The sequence below is a fragment of the Oncorhynchus gorbuscha genome, linkage group LG10 (assembly GCF_021184085.1).
Source record: "Oncorhynchus gorbuscha isolate QuinsamMale2020 ecotype Even-year linkage group LG10, OgorEven_v1.0, whole genome shotgun sequence".
NCBI classification, from domain to species: domain Eukaryota; kingdom Metazoa; phylum Chordata; class Actinopteri; order Salmoniformes; family Salmonidae; genus Oncorhynchus; species Oncorhynchus gorbuscha.
In genome coordinates this window covers 82734719-82752529 of record NC_060182.1, presented here as the reverse complement: position 1 = coordinate 82752529, position 17811 = coordinate 82734719, and the positions used below count along the sequence as shown (strand labels likewise).

General features: G+C 44.1%; 1 protein-coding gene across 5 annotated transcripts in view; it reads left to right on the top strand.

Annotated features, from left to right (window-relative positions):
* The first annotated feature begins 771 nt into the window (after positions 1 to 771).
* LOC124046654 (MAX gene-associated protein-like) overlaps positions 772 to 17811 on the top strand; it is a 29305-nt gene continuing 12265 nt past the window's right edge. For 2 of the 5 annotated variants that reach the window (XM_046367274.1, XM_046367272.1), the window contains exons 1-14: positions 772 to 1270; positions 5701 to 7653; positions 7746 to 9765; positions 10507 to 10594; positions 10685 to 10795; positions 11002 to 11130; positions 11275 to 11388; positions 11672 to 12378; positions 12665 to 12938; positions 13115 to 13263; positions 13358 to 13487; positions 13661 to 14526; positions 14942 to 15242; positions 15597 to 15785. In XM_046367274.1, the coding sequence (XP_046223230.1) occupies positions 1245 to 1270; positions 5701 to 7653; positions 7746 to 9765; positions 10507 to 10594; positions 10685 to 10795; positions 11002 to 11130; positions 11275 to 11388; positions 11672 to 12378; positions 12665 to 12938; positions 13115 to 13263; positions 13358 to 13487; positions 13661 to 14526; positions 14942 to 15242; positions 15597 to 15785 (7057 nt within the window). In that variant the 5' untranslated portion in view covers positions 772 to 1244. Of the gene's footprint in view, positions 1275 to 5700; positions 7654 to 7745; positions 9766 to 10506; positions 10595 to 10684; positions 10796 to 11001; positions 11131 to 11274; positions 11389 to 11671; positions 12379 to 12664; positions 12939 to 13114; positions 13264 to 13357; positions 13488 to 13660; positions 14527 to 14941; positions 15243 to 15596; positions 15786 to 17811 lie in introns of all 5 variants that reach the window. The other 3 variants (XM_046367273.1, XM_046367275.1, XM_046367276.1) reach the window with 3 other exon arrangements.

Here is a 17811-nt window from a genome sequence, read left to right as displayed (position 1 = left end):
ACCACACAGACAACCAGTAGTCATTTTTTAAATGATTTTATTCTAGCTCGTCAGGAACATTGACACGATTTTGCAGGCATTAGTTTCAGGCTGTATATACCAATTAATTTGGTATTACAGCCTGATTAATCAGACTAGACCCGTCAGTGTTTGCATCAAAATGAATGGACAACCCCAGGCCAATCCATCCATCAGCGTTAGACTCAGGAGTGGCTATAAATGCCATTCAGCTCACTAGGTAACTACTGTGGTCTTCACCGCGTGCCAAGATGGATCCGCCAGTCCCACGGTTCTCCTCTCAACAATGCTAGGTAGCTACAGCTGTAAACAAAGTCTTGCGTCGTCGGCGTTTATGACTAACTACAGATCCATAGACAGTAGGCAACGTTAACAAACCACAGAGTAAAAATACATGGTTGCTGGTGAATTCGTGAATTGAACATTCAAGGTGGTAGGCTAGCACGTGTGGCTTCCCCTGAACCAACATGCCCACGAGCATGGTCCGTCATTACATAGCTGCAACTGTATAGTCGCTCATGCGCACACCATATCGACATGTTTAACTCATACCTTAGATCATATTTTCTACCCCAACCTTCGTCTTTGTTGAAGGTCCACTACCAAAAAGCGGGGAGTTGCAGACCACCCCATGGCGGCGTTTGGTTCGGTACCACCATAGCATGCATTTTCTCCCTCCGTTTTGAATCATGTGACACAATGGCGCAAAGTCTGCGCAGTAGGACGTGAACGTGCCTCAGTGGGGGCAGTGACGTTGTTCTACAGCACGCATGTTTCCTCCAGCTGTGAGATGCGAGTTTAACTAAGGAAAATAACTAGAGGATTATACAAAGAATCGACAATTACCATCGCATATTTTGATCTGTTCAAAAGTGCATACGGTAAACCATGTGTTTAGTAAAACACACGATCCTGCCGAGAAAGACCGAGATGAATTTGCAGGCGCCAAGTCCTCTCTTTCTAGCCTGAGGAGAAGTCCACCATATTGACTTGGGAATCACACGCAATTGATTTTTATCGTGTTGTGCACGCGCTGGTGTGTTGTTACAAGTCTTGCGTGCTTAGGCCTTGCAGGCCTGAGCCACGTTTTTACTCGTCGCAGTGCACGGCGTCGAGGCTATTGGCAGAGAAAGATATAGATTCGTCGCCTTAATCCACTTAGGTTGGGAAAGATAACTGACATTACATTCCTGCCACCACTTGGTGTTGTCACCAAACCACAATGTATGCTACCACGGTCCGCCACAATACAGTAGGTCCGCCAGTTTGGTTTGTTTACTTGTGTTGTCTCGTCTGGAAATGCAAAATGGCCGCCGCTCTTAGAAGTATTTGATTTAACGATATTGTTGTTTTTGAAATGGAAAAGGTTTTTTGGCAGTAGTAACATAGTACATCTCTTAAATTTCAATTGGACGCTTATGTTAAAGGTTGAAGTAGCCAACAGTAGGCAGATATTTTAATATCTAAACTTGACCCAGATAAACTATTATTAAAGTAATTAGTGTCTGTGACATGTTTGCCAAAGAGTGTTTCCATTTTCGATCAAAAGATTGTGTGATATCAACATCAAATTTTGTGAGTAATATGATTTTCGCTTAGAGATTTTTCAGGCCATGTGAGAGGATACATTCATTATCTTCAATAGGCCTACATAAAGCCCTAGCCAGCAGATTCCGACCCTGTAGTTATAATTGTTTACACTGAGTTGCACTGGGGTCGGAATGCAATCATGTGCTGTGTCTGAACACATGTACCTCATACTTAGGGTGCATTTGTAAATTCAGTAAATGTTGGGGAAAAAGTAAATTGTTGAAAGCAGCGCAGTTAGTCACCAACGCTCTAGACAACATGAAAACAGCCTAACTAGCTCTGCTAGGGTGAGTAAAATGGTCAGTGAGGTATTCTCTCCTTTGTGTCTGGAAGTAGCTAGCAAGCTAGCCAACTTTAGCTGGTTAGCTTGGGTGCTTGACTGCCGTTGTGAACTCAGAATGCTCGGCTCAACCCTACGCATCGCCCAGAGAGTCCAGTGTGCACTTTGAACGCTCCGAGAGCGCGAAACTCTGAATTTACCAACACCCAGAGCACACTCTGGCACTCCAGAGTGATATTACGAACACACTCTTAAACTGCATAGTATGTACTCATTGTTGCATACTGTCGCTCAACAAACGCAAGGGTATCAAGTCCTACTAAAGCACTCGGGTAACGTTAGCTACGTTGTTGAGCTAAAGTAAAGGCATGGCAGGCTGCAAATAACTGTTTTTCAGAGATGTACGATTAAATAGTCGTGATCATTTGAACCCTTCTGGTGCGGGCATTCCGCTAGCGACCCACCTCGACAACATCCGGTGAAATTGCAGAGCGCCAAATTCAAAATACAGAAATGGTCATAATAAACATTCATAAAAAATACAAGTGTTATACATCGGGTTAAAGAGTAACTTCTTGTTAATCTAGCTGCTTTGTCAGATTTTAAAAAGGCTTTACAGCGAAAGCATACCATGCGATTATCTGAGGACAGCGCCCCGCTTACCAAAGCATACAAACATTTTACAACCAAGTAAAGGAATTACAAAAGTCAAAACCCCTCTTTTACATCCCAAAAACTCAGTTTTGTTGGCGCGTTTTGTTCAGTAATCCACTGGCTCAAAGGCGGTCCAAACATGCAGACGAATACAAACTAATAGTACCGGTAAAGTTCGTCAACATGTCAAACGAAGTTTAAAATGAATCCTCAGGTTGTCAATTGTCTAAATAATCAATAATATTTAAACCGGACAATCGAGTATTCCATAGAAAGGAAAATAAATTACGGGCGCGCACTCGGTCATGCGTGCAAAGCAGCTCTGCATTCTTCCTCAGTCCACTGACAGGCCTCATTCTAATTCATTTTTCAATAAACAAGCCTGAAATGATGTCTAAAGGCTGTTGACATCTAGTGGAAGCCATAGGAACTGCCATCTGTGTCCTAACCCATTAGATACTCTATTTGCATCAATTGAAAATACCCACATAAAAGAAATCCCACTTCCTGGATTCATTTTCCTCATCTGCCATATCAGTTCTGTTATACTCATAGGCATTATTTGAACAGTTTTGTGAACTTTAGAGTGTTTCCTATCCAAATCTACCAATTATATGCATATCCTAGCTTCTGGGCCTAAGTAACAGGTAGTTTACTTTGGGCACGCTTCTCATCCAGATGTTGAAATACTGCCCCCCAAGCCATAAGACGTTTTAAGGACAAAACGACTTACATTTGAACACTGCAGGAGACTCATTGCTCATCTTCTTTGCCATCTTCAATTCGTTTTTTGTTTACTTTCAAAGAACTCTCGAATTTCGAAGCCCTCCTTTTATCCAGTTTGGATATATTGTGGGAGTGAAATTCACAAATATTGAAATTTCCTTCATACTAAAAGCATGCTACATTTTCAAAATGTCAAAAAACAATTGTACTGAAACGGCCTACTACTTAGGATGCTAGTATGGGTATTCGGACACAGCCATGGTTAAATTAAGACACTGGAGCCGGCGTGAGACGTGGGTCGGAAAACGTATCTCAATTAGAGGTCGACCGATTATGATTCTTCAATGCCGATACCAATTATTGGAGGACCAAAAAAAGCCGATATCGATTAATTGGGCAATTTTATTTTCATATATATTTGTAATAATGCCAATTACAACAATACTGAATGAACACTTATTTTAATATAATGCATAAATAAAAATCTCTTTGGTCTCAAATAAATAATGAAACATGTTCAAATTGGTTTAAATAATGCAAAAACACTATTGGAGAAAGTAAAAGTGCAATATGTGCCATGTAAAAAAGCTAATGTTTATGTTCCTTGCTCAGAACATGAGAACATATGAAAGCTGGTGGTTCCTTTTAACATGAGTCTTCAATATTCCCAGTTAAGAAGTTTTATGTTGTAGTTATTATAGGATTATTTCTCTCTCGACCATTTGTATTTCATATACCTTTTGACTATTGGATGTTCTTATAGGCACTATAGTATTGCCAGCCTAATCTTCGGAGTTGTTAGGCTTGAAGTCATAAACAGCGCTGTGCTTCAAGCATTGGTAAAGCTGCTGGCAAACGCAGGAAAGTGCTGTTTGAATGAATGCTTACGAGCCTGCTGCCCGACTACCACCGCTGAATAAGACTGCTCTATCAAATCATAGACTTAATTAGAATATAATAAACACACAGAATTACGAGCCTTAGGTCATTAATATGGTCAAATCCGGAAACTATCATTTTGAAAACAAAACATTTATTCTTTCAGTGAAATACGGAACCGTTCTGTATTTTACCGAATGGGTGGCATCCATAAGTCTAAATATTGCTGTTACATTGTGCAATCTTCAATGTTACGTCATAATTATGTAGCATTCTGGCAAATTAATTATGTTCTTTGTTAGGAAGGAAATGGTCTTCACACAGTTCGCAACAAGCCAGGCGGTCCAAACTGCTGCATATATATACCCGGACTCTGATTGCACAGAATGCAAGAGAAGTGACACAATTATCCTAGTTAATATTGCCTGCTAACATGAATTTCTTTTAACTAAATATGCAGGATTTTAAGAAAGGCATTGATGTTTATGGTTAGGTACATTGGTGCAACAGCAGCGCTTTTTTGTGAATGCGCTTGTTAAATCATCACCCGTTTGGCGAGGTAGGCTGTGATTTGGTAAATTACAGGTACCGCATTGATTATTTGCAATGCAGGACAAGCTAGTTAAACTAGCAATATCATCAACCATGTGTAGTTAACTAGTGATTATGTTAAGATTGATTATTTTTTTATAAGATAAGTTTAATGCTAGCTAGCAACTTACCGCGGCTCCTTACTGCACTTGCGTAAAAGGTGGTCAGCCTGCCATGCAGTCTCCTCGTGGAGTGCAATGTAATCGGCCATAATCGGCGTCCAAAAATGCAGATTACCGATTGTTATGAAAACTTGAAATCGTCCCTAATTTATCGGCCATGCCAATTAATCGGCCGACCTCTAATCTCAATGCAGAGACGGGATATGGCGCTGTAGGCAGTTTACCGGAAAACTTGCAGTATTTATATATTTCAATGTATCACTGTGGATAAAGCTACATTTTGGAGTGCGGTGGCATGGCATATGCCATCCCTGCATTGAGGTACGTTTTCCAACCCTTATCTCGTGCCGGCTCCACAGTGTGTTAATGTAACCATGATTGCGTTCCGACACCAGTGCAGCTCAGCGTAAACAAGTGTAATGGTAGGGTTGGAATCTGCTGGCTAGGCTATTCCCAATCAATTTCCATAGCTATTCGTAGTAAACTGGGGGTTTAATCAAAGGCATGTTCATGTGTTATCGATTTATTAAATTGCAAATCTGATTTACAGTTCTTTGATGCCTTCATTTTTTTTGTTCAACTTTATTGCCAATTGCTCATTATCTATTGATACATTTTGATTTGTTTTTCTTAGTTGCATAATGACCGAATATCTTTGCTATGACGCATGCATTTATTTTCATACTATATTGTATAGTAATTTAGCCTAGTATTAATCATTTGTAATGAATTTGATATTTCCAAAGTACACAAATGTACTGAGAATTGCATACAAAAGAGTGCATTCCCAGTGAGCAAAATTGGTTGAAAGAAATATAGCTTTCTTTTTGTTGTTTTTAGGATGCTGAATGAAAACATGGAAGTACAGATGTCAGAGGGCATTCTTCCCTCGAAAAGGACTAACAAGTTCATGGCTGCCAAAAAGAAGGAGAGAATAATGGTTCTTCATGAGGAGGGGGCTACTGCCCCCATAGCACTGCCCTCAGCTGCCTCTCCCCCTGACCTCTTTGGTGTCCTAAACACAGGGCAAGCAAGTGCAGTTGTAGCCAATGAAGAAGCAAACATTCCAGCAACATCTACTCCAGGTTCTGCAATGGGTACTGGTCAAATGGTTTCTACATTGAACTCTGCTGCCAGGTCTAATAACCAACCAGAGAATTTACCACCAGAGAGCACCTACAGCGGTATCAAGGTGATGTTGGACAATAACAACATGTGGAATGAGTTTTTCAAATGCAAAACCGAAATGATAATAACCAAACAAGGCCGGAGGATGTTCCCTTATTGCCGCTTTCGCGTCTCTGGTTTGGAGCCCTTCCAGAAGTACACTCTGCTCATGGATATCAACCCTGTGGACAACAAACGTTACAAGTGGACTGGGCAAGACTGGCAAATGAGTGGGAAGGCAGAGGCCCATTTGCTCAGACGGGTTTTCATCCATCCAGACTCTCCATCTTCTGGTCACCAATGGATGCAGAACCCAGTGTCATTCTACAAGCTTAAGCTCACTGACAACACGATGGACCAGGAGGGCAATGTAATTTTGCACCCAATGCACCGCTACTTACCACATTTGCATTTGGTCTCAGCTGAAACGGCTACAGAGGATATTCAGCTCAATGGGCCTGACGTGATAACCTTCACCTTTCCCCAGACTGAATTCTTTGCTGTAACAGCCTACCAGAATGTACGCATGTCTCAGTTTAAAGCAGACTTCAACCCTTTTGCAAGTGGACCCAACTCTCAGGCTCTAAAGCTGAAAATGAGTCCCTCCAATGAGTCGAAGGATGAAACCAGATCTCCCAATGAACTCAAGCCTGTGAAAGGCTTGAATGGCCTGAAATCTTTGATGGCGGCAAAACGCAGATCTAAAGACACTTCAACAGTAGATAAAGGACTCCTGAGCCCTGATGCTCAAAATGTTTCCCTTGCAGATGGTGACAAAACTGAGGTCAAAACGGATGGACCCAGCTCCAGGCTGAAATCAAGGCCCTCCAATGAGATGAACAAAGACTCAGCCCAATCGCCCAATGAGCTCAAGTATGTGAAAAGCCTGAATAATCTTAAGTCTTTGATGGGGAAACGCACTTCCAAAGATACTTCAGCAGGAGGCCAAGGACTTCTCGCTCCGAATGCCCAAAATGTTATGCTTGCAGATAGTGATAAGTCCGGAGTCCAAACAAGTCCCTCCAATAAGTCAAAAAAAGACACAAACAGTTCTACCAATGACCTCAAGCCTGGGAAAAGCCTGAATAACCTGAAGTCTTTGATGGAAAAACACAGCTCTAAAGGCACATCCGCAGTAGATCAGAGAGTCCTCAGTGAAGATGCTCAACGTGTTACACCTGTAGACAGAGACAAATCTGGAGTCAACGCTAATGGACCCAGCTTAAGCACTCCAAAGCTGAAATCAAGATCCTGCAATGAGTTGAAAAAAGCAGGAACCACATCTGCCAAGGAATTCAACTCTCTTAGAATTAATCTGTCTTTGTCAAAATGCAATCCTAAAGACACTTCAGCAGTAGGTCAAGGACTCCTAAGCTCAGATGCTCAAAATGTTATACTTGCAGACAGTGAAAAGTCAGGAGTCAAAATGGATAAACCCAGCTCCTGCAAGAAATCAAGTCCCTCCAATGAGACGATGAAAGTTGAAACAATATCTCCCAAGGTGTGCAATTATGTGAAATATTCCCGAAAGTCTTTGCGTAGAAAACACAACTCCCAAAAGACTTCAGCAGCAGATCATGGACAAAAGTCAGTCAGAAACACAGAGTCCACTGAATACCATTCTTGGTAAGTTTTCAAGTTCAGTAAGCTACATGTTAGCATTCTTGCTTCATACTTTAAAATGCACTTCTAATCTTTTACCTTTCTCTTCTGAGCAGTACAACAGGTCCTCCCCAAAGTAACTTCCCTGAGCTGATTCGGGAGTGTCGTCTGAAAATACGAAGGTGCAATGTTGAGAGAACCAATACAACTTGTAGTGTTGAGCAAACAAACACTAAGGGCATGGTTGCCAATGGCAAAGTTGTGGAAGTAGCTGTGAATGACAATTTTTCCCAGATTTCTGAACCTGAAGCCTTGTCCGGGAAGACTATTGAAAGGGTGGGAACACTGCACAATGGGAATGTGATTGACAGTGTCAAGGACCTCTTCAATTCATCTCAGTCCCAGGAACCGGTCAAGACCCGTGTGTCAATCAATGACCATTCAGCAAATGAAGTTGAAAACAGTCAAAAGGCTTCCCAGAGCTCCTCAGTGAGCTCTGAAGCAAAAATTACAGGTTTTGATGAACAGCTGCAGGGGAAGGCTAAACCACACAAACGACCGGAACCTGTGCCTTTGCCCCTTCTTGCACTCTACCTTCAACAGTTGAAGTCAAAATCCAGTTCTGTTAGGACCAAACCGAAATCTCCCCCGGGATTGCCTTCGTCTTCATCCCCATCTTCTGCTGTTCCAACCACCGATCCTGTTATTCCAGCCACCGATCAAACTGGCCCTGTCATGGACTCAACTGGCCCTGTCATGGACTCAACTGGCCCAGCCATGGAATCTACTGGCCCAACCTTGGAATCTACTGGCCCAACCTTAGAATCTACTGGCCCAGCCTTGGAATCTACTGGCCCAGCCTTGGAATCTACTGGTCCATCCAGGGATTCTACTGGATATGTTGTAGTTCCAGCCAGTGGTCCTGTAGTTCCAGCCAGTGGTCCTACTGATCCAGCTATCAAACACATTGTTCCAGTCATTGCCCCCACTGGGCCAACCACAGACTATGCTGGTCTACCCATGGATATTTCAGTCCCAAACACAGATTTTTGGGTTCCTGCCACAGACTCATTGTTACCAGAACCTGACTCAGTTTTACCAACCGCTGATCATGTGTTTCTTGTCCCCGAGCCTACCTTATCCATTGCACAATCATCCCCCACCCCTTGTTTGCCAGCAACTGTCTTATTATCACCATTCCCTGACCCATTGTTACCAGCCCAAGAATTGCCACCCCCTGTACCTGTCACATTAAACCTAGCGACTGATTTATCATCACTTACCTCTGACCCTCCCTCAACTGCTCCAGCACTGTCATCAACACCTAGTCTTGCCAACTTGGAACCTGAATTTACCCCCTCGTTACCATCCCCTGGTCCTTCGCGAGGTGGCTTTGAACCCCCTTTACGTTCCCCTGTTACATTGAAACCGGAAGCCACCGCCCCCTCCTTACCTGTACATGCCTCCTCATTCCCAGCCCTTGAACGATTACTGCCCCCTAAACCTTTTGTTCTATCCTCTGAATTTTCATCACATGGATCACTTTTAGGCCTACCTGCCCCTGATCCTTTTTTAACAATACCCTTTATCCCATTGTTGCCTTCCGCTCACATTAACCCATTACCCTTTGAGGCAACCTCATTTTCCTCTACCTCTCACCCTGACTCACTTGCTCTGGACACTGCCTTATCCCCATCTCCCTCGGACACTACCTCATCATTCCAAGTCAATTATGAACCATTAACACACCCATCTACACCGTCTCCACTCCCATTCCAGTTATCTTCCTTTTCATTGTTAGGTCCTGATCCATTGTCACCAACCCCGTCACTGGCCGACCTCACTAACCTTTTCTCCATCGCCGAAGAGCTTGAGATAACTGAAGACTTTCCCAGCAGTGAGGCACCTCCTGTCCCATGTCCTCCTGTCCGAAGTACCCCTAGCATACCAGTTAGTTCTACTTTACCTGTTGATTCTAGTCAGCCAACCCAGATAAATAAACCCCGGAGATCTAGGAAAGGAGTGAAATCTGCCAAGGGTGATTCACTCCCAGTAATTGATGGATCCACAGATGTCGCCATGCAGCCCAACCTGGAGGAGGTTGAGGAGCAGCTGTTCGTGTCTTTCACCTCCAAGGTATGGCGTAAATAGTCAAATGTATTTTTGTGTCAGTTATTTTGGTAACACTTTACTTGCATTCATAACACCTTTATGAGTGTTACAGATCATTCATAAGAACCTTTGTAACACGTTACCCTAAGAGCACATGTTTTTGGCTTATCTTGGGAGAGAACACAGTCTAGGCCTAACATGTCATTTACAATTGGTGCTCCTGGCCAGAACTGGCTCTAGGCCAGACACTCTGTTTACTTCAAATCCACCTTCTCACGGATATTGTCAAAGAAATGTTCATTATTCAATGACATAATTCCAAGGGCTGTTTATCCAGTGGCATCCTGCCAAATTGAGAGATCACGAGAGAAGACGCACAAGACTCAAAGCACACAGTCACTAACTGTTAACCCTTTGCTACTCTCAGACTGTTATGTGAAAAGTGTTCTGAATGCCTTACGTATACCCTCTTCAAGTTAACTATTACCGTTACTTCATGGTATGCCACACCACCTGTTTTTCATTGGTTCTTATTTTAGGGAGAGGGAGATCTTTAACAAGGAAATCCTTATTTTGGTTATGTTTCTTACAGTCCACGGTTTAGCCTAGGCTAAAAATGGCATTATAAAAAAAGTACAGCATATTATAAGCTGTGCAATAACACATCATAAGGGCTCATACATGTTCACAACAAGTAACAAAGCATTAGCTATATCCATTGGATTTAAGGAAAGTGTCATTTAAATAAAGTCTTGTAAATTACAGGAAGCACTTGATGTCCACCTGGGAGAGCCTGCACTTTGTGAGACGACGACTGCGCAACCTCAGAAGCCCCCAGAGGCGACAGAGAATGGTACAGAAAACAACCAATTTGATTCATCATGCTCCCAAGCTGCTGTTACCTGACGCCTGTTAAAGCAGTTAAACTATTTGTCTCTTTCAGTTGGAGGACTAGAAACCACAGAGGAAAGAATAGTAGCTTTCGAGAAGGTTCTTTTGGGTGACCTAAAGGTTATGAGGCATCGACAGGTCATTCATCCTGTGTTGCAAGAAGGTAACACAAATAAATGTCTGTAAATGACAGCATATATACTTTTTATTGTCAATAACTTCCTTGCACACTAGCATGTGACTCATGTCCCACTGTGATTTTCATGACAGTGATCATGTGATGTTTAATCTTACTCATGATGGTAGAATGCTTTAGTATGATGCATAGTCTATGCTTGAAGATTGCTTATCTGTCATCTGTGTTTGAAGTTGGACTGAAGATGAGTTTACTGGATCCCACTCTGGTCATTGACCTGCAGTACCTAGGTGTTCGTCTACCTCTACCCCAACCCTTTTTATGTCCAGAACCAAACTCTCCAGGGTTGGCATCTTCTCCAAGTTAGTAGTTATTTTATGTTGGAGTTTCTGTTTTGTTCAAATTGTCGAGTATATTTTTAAGTAACCTTGTTAAGGGTTTTATTAGGATAATTTAATACATTTTGAAAATAGAAATTGTTAATTGGAATACCTTTTTTCCCCCAGGTGGTTCAGTCCCCTTTGTTTCCAGGACAGGCAAGACCACAGACTTCACCCAAATCAAAGGCTGGAGAGATAAGTTTGTCCCCTCGAACTCGCCATCATCCTCCAAGCCTGAAGGTAATATTTACATTAAAATCCTACATGTCTTCTCCGATTTGATAAGCAACTCCTCAAGACTCCATTCACATCAGCAGTTGTAACCTTTGACCTTGATTTTGTCTGAAATGTTGCATGGTGCTTTAACGGTTGCAAAATCAGAGGGGACACGTTTTACCGCTGATGTTTTTACAAAGGCTTAACAGTAAAGAGCCTCAGCTATATCCCCTCTTGTGTTTTCTATACTATGTAGCCCTATACAATTTACTGTGTTGTGCGGATTCAAAATGTTTTTGCTTTAAAGGTTGCCCAAGTTCAGAAGTGGTCCCAAAGAACTTGTCGGCCTTCTGCAGTGACATGTTGGATGAGTACCTGGCTAACGAAGGTAAACTCATTGACGAGCGCGCTGCCAGTTTCACCCAGACCACCGTCGTCACCCCTGTGGTCTACCAGCTACCCACCAAGAGCACCAGCTACGTCCGAACCCTAGACAGTGTGCTGAAGAAACAGGCACCGGCACTTTCTTCCACCTTTGTCCCACCATCCAAAAAACCCAGACTGCCCCCCACATCCAAAGGACTTAAAAAATCTGAGAAAAGGCAACAAAAACAGCAATGTTTAAAGCAGAACAGAACTAAACTAACTTCTGCAACAACCCCAACACCATTGCCCACTGAGCCAAAACCGCTATTGATGGATCATGGCGCCCCCATCACCCACGATGACACAATTGAAACTATAAAAAGGAGACCTCCAACAGCCCATGACCCTCCTGTGTCCAGGCCAGAGGTAGAAGAGCCACCTCCCGCTGAACTGGCTCCTGTGGAAGAGGATGACTCGGACCCAGAGCCACAGCCTGCTGCCAAGACCAAGGTCGTGTTTCCTGGGCTGACCAAGGCCCTGCTCCGACAAAGGGATTTGGAGGACAGGGTTGTCTGGGAGGGCAAGCGCCAGACCTGCATCTCAAACGAGAGGGCGACGGTCGCCCTCACCTCCCACTTCACCTCAACGGTAAGATCAGTTACACCTCTACATCTGCTTATTAACTCATTTGTGTGGTCTCACATGAAGGAGCAAAGACGTGTTGTAGTACGTTTTGTAGTTTCGATCTTGTTTTTAATAAGCTGATTTTGTGAGTGTGTTATACCAACTATACGATGGTATCCCTGAGAAATGTGCCAAGCTAGCACTAACAGCGCAGGGCTCCTCCCTGCCTCAATGCGTTCTGCCGGCTGGGCTGTGTGTGTGCCAGCCTGGCACAGAACCGTCATATTTTACTTCCCACTTTTCTCTTCAGGGCTTTGTTTGTGAGAACCCTACAGCTCCTATTAGGATCATAAAGCGCAGGGCTCCTCCCTGCCTCAAAGCATTCTGCCGATTGGGCTGTGTGTGTGCCAGCCTGGCACAGGACCGTCGTATTATCCACTGTGGAAAGATTGAGTGCATCTTTGGCTGCAGCTGCCTCAGGCAGAAGGTGGTCGTCCTCAAGAACTTAGAAGGTCCAGATTCTAATGCGTCAGAGGAGGGCCTGTCCAAGAAGCGGAGGAGAAAGAGGATGAGGATGGCATATAGTGAGTGTCCTCTAGTTTAGAAAACCGCAGAATAAAACATTGTTCTATGAACAGTAAAAAAAGTTTCCATATAAAACAATTTTGCTACACTACATTAGATGAGGTTAAATACATCACAAAGTGTTTCCATCTTAATGTTGTAGAAAATAACATTTTGCATTAATTTCCAAATTCAGCTCTCAGGGAGGCTGAGACGGTATCAGAACCTGCTCCGCGTGTGAGAATGTTGTGGAGAAAGATGGATGGAGAGACGGACCCGGAGCCCGTCCTCACCCCAACACCGGTCTGCCTACCACATCTTCCACTACAGGAAGAACCTTCAGTGGTGAGTCGTAAAAGGGTGTCTATCTATCCAGACGTGTTAGGTATAACCCTGTAAAAAATGTGATGTATATTCTCACCCCCTGCCTTTTCTAAAGGTGTATTGTTCTCCGGTGAGAGAGGAAGGCGGGACCATGACATGTGCCAGAGTGCGTGCATTTCAAAGCAAGAGCACAAACCGACCTGAGGTCATTGACAATCACTGCAAACCAATAGACTCTGCACCAGGTAAGTTAAATGAGTCAAATTTGACCACATTATTTTTTATAACCCCAAACACCAGTGTCTGTCTGAGAGTATATTTATCAGTCAGTGAAACACATCAGTAATTGGTTGCTTCCAAAAATCATAGCCTACCCTGAAATGCATTTCTAATGGCTGTTGACTTTCTCTTGATGTAGTGAACTCTTCCAGTATGTCAGAGAAGTCGTTGTCCTGCCATCGTCCCAAGTACACGGAGCCCTCCAAGCGCCTGGAGATTATATCTAAGTGTAAGTGGAGGAGCCTGGCGGATAGGAACCTGGTGCTGAGAATTGTGTGTGAGCACATGGCCAAGGACCACCTCAGGAACCCCTTCTGGGTCAAAGGTTACCTTATAAAACCCGTGTCTCAGACCCTGAGAAATGTGGGCGAAAGCTGCTCCATCCACTACAAGGTACTCATCTCTCAGGTCCCGAGACCGGACGGAGTGGAGGAGGAGAACGGTGAGAAGGAGGAGGAGGAATGGATGGGAGAGGAAGATGAAGAAGAACTAATGGAAGAGCAGAGAGAGGAGGATAAAGTGGAGGAAGTACCTGTCGTGGAGGAAGTACCTGTCGTGGAGGAAGTACCTGTCGTGGAGGAAGTACCTGTCGTGGAGGAAGTACCTGTCGTGGAGGGAGTACCTGTCGTGGAGGGAGTACCTGTCGTGGAGGGAGTACCTGTCGTGGAGGGAGTACCTGTCGTGGAGGGAGTACCTGTCGTGGAGGGAGTACCTGTCGTGGAGGGAGTACCTGTCGTGGAGGGAGTACCTGTCGTGGAGGGAGTACCTGTCGTGGAGGGAGTACCTGTCGTGGAGGGAGTACCTGTCGTGGAGGGAGTACCTGTCGTGGAGGGAGTACCTGTCGTGGAGGGAGTACCTGTCGTGGAGGGAGTGGACAACAAGGCTGTGGGGCGTAGAAAGGATCTGAAATGGCAGGGCCTGCCTTTCTTAACAGGAATTTCTCCTGCTGGCCTCCTTACTGGCAACCTTAAGCTGCCAAAAATCTCAGACCAGAAATGTATCACGGTAAGCATTGTAATTACTTAGTTTCGTCCAAAACAAATCCAATAATCAGTTAATTTTCCTTCTCTTATTGATGTGGAATGGCATCCTATTCCCTATGAAGTGCAAATAAAAAATACATGTTTTATGGTCACATGCACCGGATAAGTACAGTAAAATGTGTTGTTTTACAGGGACATCCATAGTAGTACAGCGCCCCTGGAACAATTAGGGTTAAGTGCTTTGCTCAAGGGCACATTGACAGATTTCTCACCTTATTGGCTCGGGTATTTGAACCAGCGACTGTAGTGCACAGGGCTCTGGTCAGAAGTAGTGCATTAGATAGGGAATAGGGTGCCATTTGGGACTAACTCTATCTAGCTCTGAGGACAGACACACAGACCATTGCTACCCAGTATTTCCCCCTGTGTGTCTTTAGGTGAATGGCAGGTCCTACCCCCATGCCAAGATACAACTGGGCATGATGGGAGCCATGCACCCAGCCAACAGTCTTGCTGCTTACCTCACGGGCAAGTTACGAAGGCCTGCCTGTCTAAAGCGGTCTATGGCGGCCTCCTCCTCCGTCCCATCACAAAAACACCCCTCAGAAACTCCTAAAGGTGCCACAGATACAAAGTCCTCTACGAGACAACCGGCCCAACTGGCAGCCACTCCTACCACCATGGTTACCACAAGTGTTCCCTCTACCATTCCAGTTGCTGCTGGCCCCAAGTTCATTGGTGAGAACCAGTCTTTGTAGTGTTTTTTTTTAAAGATTAGTTTATCATACTACTGTATTTTAATGTAAGTTTGTTGGGCTGAAATCTCCCTCCACCCCTCAGAGACATTGAATTCTGATTCATATAACTGAATAATAGTCAGTCCATTGTGAAAGACAAGTGTGGGAGACTGAACTGCTACTTCCATCTCTACTCCACAGTGACTAACTTGCCCCCCAGTGGGAAAGGTCTTCACACTCTTTGTAGTCAACCAGATCAGCTCCGCACAGCAGAGGCTGCCTGTAACTACTTTTCCACCTCAGTTTCTGGGCAGTGTTCAGACACTAACTCTGCCCTCTTCCTCTCTGGTTGTAGTGAACCCAGCTGCCTGTCTCTCTCAGGGGGCTCAGATGGAGCAGAACAGAGTGACTGCTGCTGTGCGGTTTCAGGTTGTCACCATGGTCTACCCAACCAAAACTCCTCATGTGAGGGGTGGCGCCGCAGCCCTGGTATCTGCAGTGTCTGTTAGCTCCAAGACCCCCTCAGCACCAAGATATTCTACAGGTACACACCCAGTCAGTTCTGCACCACTGTAGCTGTAACTAGGCCAACCAGGTCATCCCATTACTCCTCAGCCTCCCACAGACTAAGCCCTGGTCCTGTGGCCTGCCACTCTCATGCTCTGTTTGTGGTGGTGATCGATGAGCTTTCCCGGGACTGCAACGCAGAAGAAATATCAGCATGGCGCAGAGAAGCACGAGATTGAACTTCACTCAACTTTCTAGAGTTTTCCCTGTTAGTTAACACATCAACGTTTCCCTTTACTGTGGGAATTGTGATCGAATCACCTAAATATTAGCCACGTTAAAGGCAATATACAGAAACAAAACGAACTATGCAAGACTTCGTGCTTTTCAGCTAAAATGATTGTACAGAATTCTTGCCACCAACAAAATGTTGAATATTTGGGGCATACAATCATCGCAGCTCTGCAGATTTTGTTGTGAGGATACAGAATCAATAGACCATTTACAGTGCCTTGCGAAAGTATTCGACCCCCTTGAACTTTGCGACCTTTTGCCACATTTCAGGCTTCAAACATAAAGATATAAAACTGTATTTTTTTGTGAAGAATCAACAACAAGTATGACACAGTCATGAAGTGGAACGACATTTATTAGATATTTCAAACTTTTTTAACAAATCAAAAACTGAAAAATTGGGCGTGCAAAATTATTCAGCCCCTTTACTTTCAGTGCAGCAAACTCTCTCCAGAAGTTCAGTGAGGATCTCTGAATGATCCAATGTTGACCTAAATGACTAATGATGATAAATACAATCCACCTGTGTGTAATCAAGTCTCCGTATAAATGCACCTGCACTGTGATAGTCTCAGAGGTCCGTTAAAAGCGCAGAGAGCATCATGAAGAACAAGGAACACACCAGGCAGGTCCGACATACTGGGGGGCTGCACCATTGGGGGGCTGCTCTGGCCCCCCAATGGTGGAACAAACTCCCTCACGACGCCAGGACAGCGGAGTCAATCACCACCTTCCGGAGACACCTGAAACCCCACCTCTTTAAGGAATACCTAGGATAGGATAAGTATTCCCCCCCCCCTTTAAGATTTAGATGCACTATTGTAAAGTGACTGTTCCACTGGATGTCATAAGGTGAATGCACCAATTTGTAAGTCGCTCTGGATAAGAGCGTCTGCTAAATGACTTAAATGTAAATGTTAAATGTGAAGAGGTTTAAAGCTGGATTTGGATAGAAAAAGATTTCCCAAGCTTTAAACATCCCAAGGAGCACTGTGCAAGTGATAATATTGAAATGGAAGGAGTATCAGACCACTGCAAATCTACCAAGACCTGGCCGTCCCTCTAAACTTTCAGCTCATACAAGGAGAAGACTGATCAGAGATGCAGCCAAGAGGCCCATGATCACTCTGGATGAACTGCACAGATCTACAGCTGAGGTGGGAGACTCTGTCCATAGGACAACAATCAGTCGTATATTGCACAAATCTGGCCTTTATGGAAGAGTGGCAAGAAGAAAGCCATTTCTTAAAGATATCCATAAAAAGTGTCGTTTAAAGTTTGCCACAAGCCACCTGGGAGACACACCAAACATGTGGAAGAAGGTGCTCTGGTCAGATGAAACCAAAATTGAACTTTTTGGCAACAATGCAAAATGTTATGTTTGGCGTAAAAGCAACACAGCTCATCACCCTGAACACACCATCCCCACTGTCAAACATGGTGGTGGCAGCATCATGGTTTGGGCCTGCTTTTCTTCAGCAGGGCCAGGGAAGATGGTTAAAATTGATGGGAAGATGGATGGAGCCAAATACAGGACCATTCTGGAAGAATCTGCAAAAGACCTGAGACTGGGACGGAGATTTGTCTTCCAACAAGACAATGATCCAAAACATAAAGCAAAATCTACAATGGAATGGTTCAAAAATAAACATATCCAGGTGTTAGAATGGCCAAGTCAAAGTCCAGACCTGAATCCAATCGAGAATCTGTGGAAAGAACTGAAAACTGCTGTTCACAAATGCTCTCCATCCAACCTCACTGAGCTCGAG